This window comes from Pectinophora gossypiella, chromosome Z (assembly GCF_024362695.1).
Source record: "Pectinophora gossypiella chromosome Z, ilPecGoss1.1, whole genome shotgun sequence".
Classification (NCBI taxonomy): domain Eukaryota; kingdom Metazoa; phylum Arthropoda; class Insecta; order Lepidoptera; family Gelechiidae; genus Pectinophora; species Pectinophora gossypiella.
In genome coordinates, this window is record NC_065433.1 from 21,650,809 (window position 1) to 21,662,150 (window position 11,342).

At 39.2% G+C, this 11,342-nt stretch overlaps 1 protein-coding gene across 2 annotated transcripts in view; it reads right to left on the reverse strand.

Annotated features, from left to right (window-relative positions):
* The window catches only part of LOC126379976 (uncharacterized), a 38,049-nt gene extending 29,277 nt beyond the window's left edge, over positions 1-8,772 (reverse strand). The window contains exons 1-3 of one of the 2 annotated variants that reach the window (XM_050029021.1): positions 8,685-8,772; positions 1,285-2,894; positions 885-1,004 (exon numbers count right to left, since the gene is read on the reverse strand). In XM_050029021.1, the coding sequence (XP_049884978.1) occupies positions 885-1,004; positions 1,285-2,883 (1,719 nt within the window). In that variant the 5' untranslated portion in view covers positions 2,884-2,894; positions 8,685-8,772. Of the gene's footprint in view, positions 1-884; positions 1,005-1,284; positions 2,895-3,060; positions 4,236-8,684 lie in introns of those variants that run through there. The other variant, XM_050029020.1, reaches the window with a different exon arrangement.
* Positions 8,773-11,342: the final 2,570 nt, after the last annotated feature.

An 11,342-nucleotide genomic window follows, 5' to 3' on the forward strand; every position in this document is an offset into this window, starting at 1 on the left:
ACAGTATCGATATTGAAAATTCTGCAATTAAATCCGCAATCTGCAATTATGTATGTCCTGCACTCGTATGCATCTATATACGTCCCACTGCTGGGCACAGGCCGCCCCTTAAACAACTGGAGGGAAGCATACTCCACGACGCTGCGGGTTGGCGGAGATGTTTTTTCGTGCCCTCCGAAGCACGGAATCATCTTACTTTTTCGTACAGTCAGATGATTCAAGCCTGCAAAGTCCTTTCCAAACAAAGGACAGTCTCACAAAGTGATTTCGACAATATCCCCATCGGGAATCACCCGCACCTCCAGGTCGTGACCCTAATGCTCTAACCACTAGACCGCGAAGAATATTACTATCTTAACCAATACCTCGATAAAATCGATTATTGCAATATAATCGGGAACCGTGTTACCCCGAATGTAACGCGAGCGAAGCCGCGAACTAAAGCTAGTTTATACATACATGGAGTGCTAACCATTCCTATCCACAGCAACAACCTATCCTATATTCTTATCTACAATTTTTTACTTTTGTAAGGAAAAATATGTTATATACTCTTCACAATAGGAGTGTAATTTTGTTAAACACAATACATTTCATTATATTTTACTTTACTTTTGTTACACTTAACTTGATACTTGTTGTTAACTAAGAAGGGAACTTATGTTACATTTTTTATTTTTATGTTTAGAAAGGGGAGGATGTGGTATTTATATAGGTATTGTGAGGGTACATTAAAACATTGTATGACCGATTGGAAAATAAATCAGTCTTTATCTAGCAAGCTGACTATCATTTACTACACCTTTAACTTAACCAGTTGGAAAATTCTAATTCTTTTGGGCTACTTTTTTTATTAAATAAATAAATTATAAAATATAACTTACCGAATTTTCTCCCTCTAACACTTGCACGTCATCATCAGAACTATCAGACACCCAATCCAGCTGCAGGTCAGGTGCCGACAGGACACAACCTCGCATTGCTGATCCACTGGCTGCTGCTCCCTATGAATAAATGTGCATGTCAATAATTAAAACACATAATAACGGGTTCTTACCGCATTTAAATCAGGGATATGAGACTCCCGATATTATGTGTTTTAATTATGATAATAACCAGATAAACTTAAAACAATGCATGTCAATAGTTTATAATGAACAGAAGAAGTTTGTGGTTAACATTTTGGGCAGTCAATTGACTTCTTGTCTTGTTACTTTGTAACATACAAATGCTGCATTATGACTGTGTGTTGCCCAAGATAAAATAAATAAATTATACACTTACCCGACCATCATTATTTGTTCTCATTTGACTATGTGCAGGCCTTTCAGAACTGGGGCCTGGCTGTGGCGAACGATTTTTCACTCTTCTATCTCCACCTGCATCAATTTCATGAGATTTTCGTCTGTTTCCATTAGCTTCTGTTTTCACACCAACATTTTCAGTTGTTTCCACACTCCTGGGCGCATTTGAAACACCAGGTTCCATCTTCACACATGGCTGTTCTGTTGACTCTATTTTTATGGCATTGGCTTGTGTTTGTCTAACAAATCCAGATGTTTGAGGTTGCGATGAGCCGACTTCTTGTTTGATATTAGGAGGACGAGCTCCTGGCTCTTCTTTGACATGAGACATGGAACTATTTGATCCACTGGCTACACTGCCTTCAACGAGAGGGCGCGGCATAGGTATGTCATGATTGTGCACATATTCAAGAGTCTGAGATCCATGTACATCTTTAAAGTAAGGATTATTAGAATCAGTTACTAGGTTATTATAATCTCTTATTATTGCAGCCCTGTATGCTACATCGACAGATTGATCAGTGGGTAGTATTTCAACTGGCTCAGTCTTCATAGGTACAGGCATAGAGATGTTTGCGTTTTGTTGTGGCTGAGGTGGAGCATTAATGCAATTTTGATTACTACTTTGTCGTTGTCCACATAAAAGTGCAGACTGCTGTGTGCCTCTATTATCTGCATCTCCCGCAGCCTGTGTCGACACCTCTGCTTGATCATGAGGCTCTCTTTTGATGTCTAGTCTTGATGGTGACTTATTACTGTGGAAGTTAGCACTACTTGTTGGAATATTGTTTTGTGCGACATGGTTATACATTGGCCTGTGAGCAGTTGCATTATCTTCCTCTTCAGATAGTACTACAACTGAATTAGTATTGACTTCATTTTCTTTTGACAGTCGATGCCTCGGTGAAATATTTAATCTGCGACTCGGCCTTTCTGGACTATCTAACTGATATTCATTGTTAACAGTTTCATCTTCATTGTCTGAAATTGGACTGTAAACAGGCCTGTTTCCAAGAGGTGGTATGTAGCCCCTTTGTGCCATTAAGTCATCCTGTGTAGGTGTTGGATTAGCTTGAAGATATGCATGCAATGCTTGTGTTAAATACGGGCGCTCTTCTCCATTAACCATAATAACATTATTTTGATATGAAGGCATAAGATAATCACGGTTAGCTTGCTCACCTCCTGAATAATGTGCATAGGCAGGGTAATAGTATCCCCGATGACGATTAATGTGGGGTTTTGGCCGGTATCTAATATTTACAGTTGGATATCTTTGTGGACCATCACTGCTGTTGGAATCTGTTTCATTGCCCCCCACTCCATAGTCTAGTGAACTCGAGCTATCAGGTAATGGTTGATACTCCTCGGGCACAGGACTAAGGTGAGATGACATTGGATGACTTAATGGCTGCATATTCATGCCATAAGAGTGGTTAAGAGTCGTAGAATTAATATAGTTTGAGGATATAACGGGATCAGGTGACTGTTCTTCCTGAATAGGTGACATAGCATCGGAAACTGATGGGATCACTTCTATTTCATCATCAGTTTCGTCAAAGATTTCATCACACTCCATTTGAAGTGACCCTACAAATAAAATAATTATATAAATTTAGGGTACCTTGTTCAATAAAATGTAAATGTAAACCTACATTGTTTCTGTTTTATAATATGTGGTGTGAGTGAACACATATGCAGCGATAAGGTGTCGAATCTAAAACACATATGTACATAAAAATTAAATGCCATTTACCATTATTCCTGTGCTGACTGTCTGGATGTGTGGATGTAAAGACCGTGCCTAGCATAGCCGCGAGAGACGACGGACCCGGAATTTCCCACGACGGCTGGGACTGCTCACCCTCATAGCCGTTTTCGGTCATTTTAACTTGATAAGATGCACTATATATTATTCATTTTTCATTAAATATGGTTCGAATGGAAATTGCATTGTCAACAACCTGCAGATAGCTATATTCTTTATAATTTTACACTACATTACTGACTAATACGAAATGCATTAGTGAGCCCGCACTTCGCACAGTTTAGAAGCAACTATTAACTCATCACATATTTATGAAAACTGTAAAACCAGGAAAAGAATAGATATACGATATAGCAATCAAAATACTAAAATTTACACTTGTTCCATATAGGGTTGCCAGCCATATATTTTGGAATTCCCTCATTTCCTACAAAAAAAGTCCCCATAACAATACTCTTTCAGAAAATTTTCTCCATAACTGTTGAAATGGAACGCAATCGCCTTTTAGTTCCTATGTTTCGTCACTTGTGGCGCTGTTGTCCTTCCCTCCTTTTTGTGTTACCAAGCCGTTGTACATTTTTTCTGTTCTTTTTACTATTTTAATTATACACCGAATAATATTATAATTATATCTTTTATTCACGCCATCCAAATCACAACATGGTAGCAGAGCGTGGTTGTGTCTGTCTGGATCCGAAAGCGTGAATAAACCGAAAATAGTTCGACAGAAAATTTTAAACCAAAAGTGAGGTTAGTGCGTGGACGCCGAGTACATATTGTAAAACTAGTGAGCAATACTAGCAGGAAGATGAGCTCAAATATGTTTAACCTGGAGAAATTGACCGGGCGTGAAAACTTCGCGACATGGAAGTTCAGTATGAAAACATATCTGGAGCACGAAAACTTATGGCAATGTGTGGAACCGAGTGCCGGCAAACCAGTTGACCCGACGCAGGACGTGAAAGCGAAGGCTAAAATGGTTTTACTACTGGACCCACAGAACTACGTTCACGTACAACATTGCACAACGGCAAAAGAAGTGTGGGACAATCTACAAAAAGCATTTGATGATAATGGTTTGACAAGAAGGGTGGGCCTCCTTAAGGACTTAATCAACACCACATTAGAGTCAAGTCAGAGCGTAGAAGATTACATTAGCAAAATAATGACGACCGCTCATAAACTTCGTAACATAAAGTTTGATGTCAATGACGAATGGCTTGGCACCCTGATGTTGGCTGGTCTCCCTGATGAATACAAGCCTATGATAATGGGGCTCGAGAGTTCCGGTACTACAATCAGCGCAGACTTGGTGAAGACTAAACTAATACAAGAAGTCACAAATAAGAGCACTGCATTGTATACAAACTCTAAGAATACAAAGAACAAGCCACAGTCATCAAAGCCAAAGGGACCCAGATGCTATAACTGCAACAAGTTTGGCCACTTTGCTAAGTTTTGTAGAAACCCAAAGAAACAACAGAACAAGGAACATGATAAAGGAGAAAGTTCTAGTTTTGTTGCAGCGTTTTCAGCCACTACCGGAGAAGCAACTAACAAATGGTACATTGATTCAGGTGCATCCATGCACATGTCGTGCAGGAGTGATTGGATGTACAATATCACCGAGCCATCAGTGAAAAACATTACAGTGGCTAACAAGGAGCCACTAGCTGTAAAGGGAGTTGGATGTGTCGATATACATCTAAACCGAGACCACAAAATTCAGGTAAAAAATGTTTTGTACGTACCTGGTTTAGCTGTCAATCTCCTTTCAGTCAGCACGATAGTTAAAAGTGGACACAAAGTCACATTTGGTGACCAGAGATGTGAAATACATGATGCCCATGGGAAGTTCCTGTGCTCTGCAAAACTGCATATCTGGACACCACTGCACAACTGCACTGCATAACTGGATATCTGTAAATCATGGACACAGATAATAATGAAAGAGCTCACCTGTCAGTAAATGATGTAAATTATGATGATACTTACTTTGGCATCTCCGTATGGCCCATTTAAATGTTTCAGATGTAAAGAAGCTGCCTGCCTGTGCCGAGGGTGTGACTCTGACTCCGGAGAAAAGTGATGTCACCAGCTGTATCCATTGTCTAGAAGGTAAACAGTAGAGCGAGCAAGATGCATGTTGTTTTACGCAGGCTTGGACAAACGCGTGTGGGCTGAAGCACTGTCAACTGCTGCATATATTGTGAATCGCTCCCCCACTAAAGCTTTGCAAGGTAAAACGCCCTATGAGATGTGGTCAGGTAAGAAACCTAATTTGTCTCACATGAGAATATTTGGCTCTGTTGGTATGGAAAAACGCCAAAAATGGGATAAAAAATCTGCAAAAATGATACTTGTTGGCTACTGCGAAAATACAAAGGGTTACCGCTTAATGGATATGAAAACGCATAAAGTTGTAAAGAGCAGGGATGTTTCTTTTATTGAAGGAAATAAAGACATCAGTATACCAATGTCATGTAAAAATAATGTTCCAGTACACTTACCAGTTGAAGAGAGACAGTCAGCACCAGCAGTCGGCGTAAGTCCAGCACCAGCTGTCAGCGTCAGTCCAGCACCAGCTCACCAGGAGCCCGATACCACCTGTACCAGGGAGCAAGCACCAAGTCACTCTGAAGAATTAGCCACAGCAACAGCTTCAGGTTCAAGTGAATATGAAACTGACACTGATGACCTTGAAGAGACTTACCGTCACCCTTATCAACTGAGACCGCGTGATAAGAGACACCAACCGCATTGTAGGCAATGTGATGATTCTGGAAATTGTTATTTATGTTTATCCGCTGACTTAACTGACCCACAGACAGTAGAGGAGGCTCTGTCATCCCCGCAAGCCGCGCACTGGAAGAGCGCCATGGATGCCGAATACAACTCCTTGATTAAGAATGAGACTTGGAGTTTAACAGAGCTCCCTACTGGGAAGAAGGCACTACCATGCAAGTGGGTATTTAAGACGAAAACAGACCAGAATGGCAATACTGTTCGTTATAAGGCTAGGCTTGTTATTAAAGGCTACGCGCAGATCAAGAGCACAGACTTTGAAGAGATATACTCACCTGTCGTAAGATACACTACCATACGTTACCTGTTTGCTCTAGCAGCTAAATATGGTCTCCAGATTGACCAGATGGATGCTGTGTCGGCGTTCCTTCAAGGCGAGATTGATAGAGACATTTATATGCTACAGCCAGATGAATATAAACAAGGATCTCAGGTATGTCTTTTACGCAAATCGATATATGGACTGAAACAAGCGAGCCGACTATGGAATATCAAGCTGAATGATGGTTTGCATAAATTAGGAATGCAACAGTCAAAAACAGACCCCTGTGTCTATTACGACAAAGAGAAGAAGACTTTCATTGCTGTATATGTTGATGATTTGATTATGTTTACATCTGACAAGGCTACCAAAGATTGGTTGAAAGAAGAATTGAAACAACACTTTGAAATGAAAGACCTGGGAAAGGCAAGTCAGTGTGTTGGTATAAACATAACAAGAGAAGGAGATAAAGTAATGATTGATCAAGAAAAATATATTAAAGAAATATTAGTCAGATTTAGAATGTCAGAATGCAAACCTGTGAAGACTCCCATTGAAGTTGGCTTAAAGTTTAATGAAGACAAAGAGGAAGAAGTACTAGACTGCCGCCCTTACCAGCAAGCTATCGGCAGCCTACTCTACTTGGCGCAAGGTACACGACCAGACATATCTTTTGCTGTCAATACATTAAGCCGCTTTAATAAAGAGCCTAAATTTGTGCATTGGAATGCAATTAAAAGGATTTTTAGATATCTGCAGGGCACAAAAGATATGAAGCTAATTTACACCAAAGATGGTAATGAAGATATAACAGGATACTGTGACGCAGATTGGGCGAGGGACGTCCGTGACCGTAAATCGTGCACGGGTTATACTTTTATGTTACAGGGTGGAGCTATATCCTGGCGCTCGCACAAGCAGCAGACTGTGGCGCTGTCCGCGGCCGAGGCCGAATACATGGCCATGTCCTCCGCAGCACAAGAGGCGTTGTGGCTGCAGCAACTGCACGGCGAACTTCAGCAACAGAGCAACCAGAACCCCCTTGTGATCTTCAGTGACAATCAGAGTGCCATAAGACTGTCTACTAGTGACTGTTACCTACCTAGTTCTAAGCATATAGACATTCGTTACCATTTTCTGAAGGATCATGTAAATAATTTAAAGATAAAGTTTTGTTACATTAGTGGTGATAAGATGATAGCTGATTCTCTTACTAAAGGTACTAGTGCAGATAAACATTTGTATTGTGTTACGAAAATGGGCTTGCGTTCCAGGGGTGGGTGTTGAAATGGAACGCAATCGCCTTTTAGTTCCTATGTTTCGTCACTTGTGGCGCTGTTGTCCTTCCCTCCTTTTTGTGTTACCAAGCCGTTGTACATTTTTTCTGTTCTTTTTACTATTTTAATTATACACCGAATAATATTATAATTATATCTTTTATTCACGCCATCCAAATCACAACAATAACCCTTGAGAGATAAATATGAAATATTTAAGATTCTTGTTACAATATTATAACATAAATATTACACCAGACAGGACAAAACAAACATCCCCGGCCACACGGCCAATTTTAATGTCCGTCAAATTTTGTGAAGAACAATTTCGCCAATGTTTTCCTTATCGTTTCGATCAATTTCCCCAAAACATAGCCAACAAGTATTTTTCCCCAAAACTGCGAAAAGAAACCCGAAGTTGGCCACCCCGATTTTTTTAAAAATATTATTTAGTGTTGCCATAATTGACGAATGTGTGTGTCGCCCCCTTTTTAGATATTGATAATAGCCTCGGGTTCAAGTCTGAAAACGTTCGGTTGAGCAACAAAGTTAAACCTAGAATAATTAAATTAGGTTATACCTTACATTACATGGTATGGAACCATGAATCGACTGTTATTGCATTAACAAGATATTTACTCTCACATGTTTATTGCCATCGGTCAGGCCGACAATACAGTCGACTCGCTCCGGTCTAAGTAATCGTATATACCCGGGTGCCTTACTAATGTGATACAGGTGGCCTTGCCGTTAAGTCTCGCTCTTCCTGTTCACGCTAGATCACAAGCTTCTGGTCGTACAGCTAGCTTTGATCAATATCTGGCACCCGCCGGACAGGGGACCTTTGGTCCCCCGGGAACCTCCATCTTCCCCATAGTTCTGTAGTGTAGGGTAGATACACATACTTAATTGATTATTATTATGTGAGGGTATTTGTATGACGTTTCATTCGGATAAAATAAATGGTAGCTAAAGATCGAGCTCGTTTGATTTTATTATTGAAATATCACAAGTTCCGTCATGGTTTCTCCAACTAATAGTCGACTGGCGCTAAGGGCGAGAGACTCACTCCCGTCCAATTTCTACGCCCTCATGTCTAAGACACTACTCAAAGTACGTTGTACTAGCGATTTATAGGACTCCATTTATGGAAATTTACTGCTACGATAATACAGTCTCATCATATTTAATTTTCCACACCATATGAATACGAGTCGACACATCAGATGTATAGTATAAAAAAGACTTGCAAGAGATAGCTGACTCACCCACTCATGTCCTCGCCTTCCTGCCTCTCCGCGCTCCAGTTTTTAACTGCTGTCAATTTTCTAATAATTGACAGTTGGCGCTAAAAACTCACCTTCTAAGTCAAAGACCTTGTATAGAATAGACGGATAATATTTTAGAGTGACGATCAAACTATCACAGCTCTCTTTCTTCCCTATGGCAACAATCTCTGTGGAAAAAAGAAACAAACATAGACAAACACCGCTGTCTAGAACGTCAGTGTTTACCGTTTTGAGATGTTGTGGTAGTCAGCTGGATACCAAACCTGCCGTTAGTTTTTTGGTGTTTTGGGACATTATTTTAACTTTTTATATAAACAATCTGTGAAATAGTTATTCATTATGAACCATGGCTTGCGTAGCTATTGGTTGTGAGAGTAGAATGGGTGTTATAATGGAGAACGATCAAACAATGTCTCACCATGGGTAAGTTATCGACCACATAATACATGTTTGTGTGCAAGAAATACATTACCTGGTCTGGTTTTTGTAAAGTTTATTGAGCCCTAAACACGATGCAGACGCATATTTTCAGCAAAGCCGTCACATTTGTACAAATAATTGATTTCACATTTTACGTTAATCAGCTTTGACAGATCATGTACCCAAAGTATTATAAGTAGTGTTGTCCTTTGATATCGATAACATAATATTATGTTTGAATGTAACATCTACATGTTGCGTTATTCTATTCACGTTTAATTTATTTTTCGACCTGTTTCCGATTTGGATGAAGATTACATAAAGATATTGTATTTTCCAGATTTCCTAAATATCCTAATTTACGAAACAAGAAATTAAGAAACAATTAGATTCAGACCATGAAACGAGATAATTCTCTCTTCTGAAGGACGCCTTCTCCTTATTTAAGCCTGTGCTAATTACATTTCGATGTATCTTGCTTTCTATCGAGCAGGATACCAAACAAAAATATTACATAGAGATGCAGTACCAACAATATTCACTCACATATCTCACATAAGGTGAGTTTAAGTTTAGTTATAAGTTTATAGATAAATTTGCAGCTATTTCGTTTTTGTATTCTACATTAGCATGGAAAAAATATTTCAATACAATACAAATATTCTCTATTGCACAAAATAATTAGTATGAATAACTATTTTTGTAATTACCTGTGATTATTCCTTCTATGTGCAATGTGTAAACATGCAATGCTTGTGTATTTGTGTGCTCCACGTTAATATGTGCCATTCTTGCAGGTAAAGTTATAACGACCAGAGCCGACACTATACACTTCTAAAGAAAGTGAACAAGAGGAAATATTTTTTTTTATCACCAAAAGTCGGAATTGTTCAGCTTCGTAGTCATTGTATTCTAACTATATTGAATAAAAATCTTATAAAGAAGTATTTGCTTTTATTCTTTAATCGCATTGAGATAATCCCCGAAATATACTAGAAGGTCGTCTACTTCTTGTATCGAGAGCCGATTCGATTTCCGGTCAAGTCAATGAAAAACGTGTATTTAATTTTTATAAAATGGTAGGTATGTGATTTATAGCAACCAAAGGGTGGCCGCAATGTCGTATTAAAATGATACTATAGTATATGTGGACTAGATGGACCGTCCTCGACCTCCTCGGCCATAACACCTTGCGAAATGACATAGATTCAAAAATGATAAATTGACCTTTAACAAGTTTGTCCATGATAATTACGTTGAATAAGTGGTTCTGAATCTGTCACCGCAACGTACGGTTCTTCTTAGGTATCTTTCTATCAGGGTACAAATAGGTATCGTTTTAACTAATTTACTTGTGGTTCTACCCACCCAGGTATGGATACTAGGTCGTTATTTCTGTATTTAATTAATCATTCAATTTGTAATGTATATTTTTTTAGATCTTGGACTAACATGAAATATTTAGCCAATAATAATGTCGATAAAGACATGGAACGGCACTAGTGGTTCTGATACAAAAACATATACTATAGGTACGTTTCTATAACAAACCCGCTACACGAGTACAAAAGACGTTACGACGATAGTATATTTATCTCTTTTTAACTTATGACGGCTCACATGAGTGCGAAAGACAAAACCTATGTTTTTCTTTCGTCTTAAATATGCTCCGTCTATTCTATACAAGGTCTTTGTTCTAAGTGGACGTATTTTTACGTCGCAACTCGCGCTTTCCGCGACATACAGTGTGAGACAAAAGATAAGGATTAGGATTATTATAGCTTTCGTTGCAATGTTGCATTCGTCAGTTATACTTCTCACATTTGAACCAAAACGAAAGCTTAAAAGGCTACTAGGCCAGAGCCGTTAAACCCTTTCCAAAAACATAATATGAATGACGCTGACGTCTCGGTCTTATTACGGGGCTTTTCGGCGGGAAACGGGAACGGGACAGTTGCTTTCTTCATTGAGTAATCTAATTAATTAATACGAAGTGGTGTTTTGTGGTTAATGATCGCATTAAGTTAGTCGGAAGACATTCGCGAGTGTTATTATATTGGAGTATTCAATAAACAAAGTGTATCTGCCTATTTTCGCTTCGTGCCGAGAAGCCGCTTCATAACTCAAAAGTTTATGCGGACTTTTGAGTTAATTCGTTTGGGGTTCGGAGTAGGAGTCTACTCCGAGGGTGGGGGCTTAGGTTTCATCATCATCACC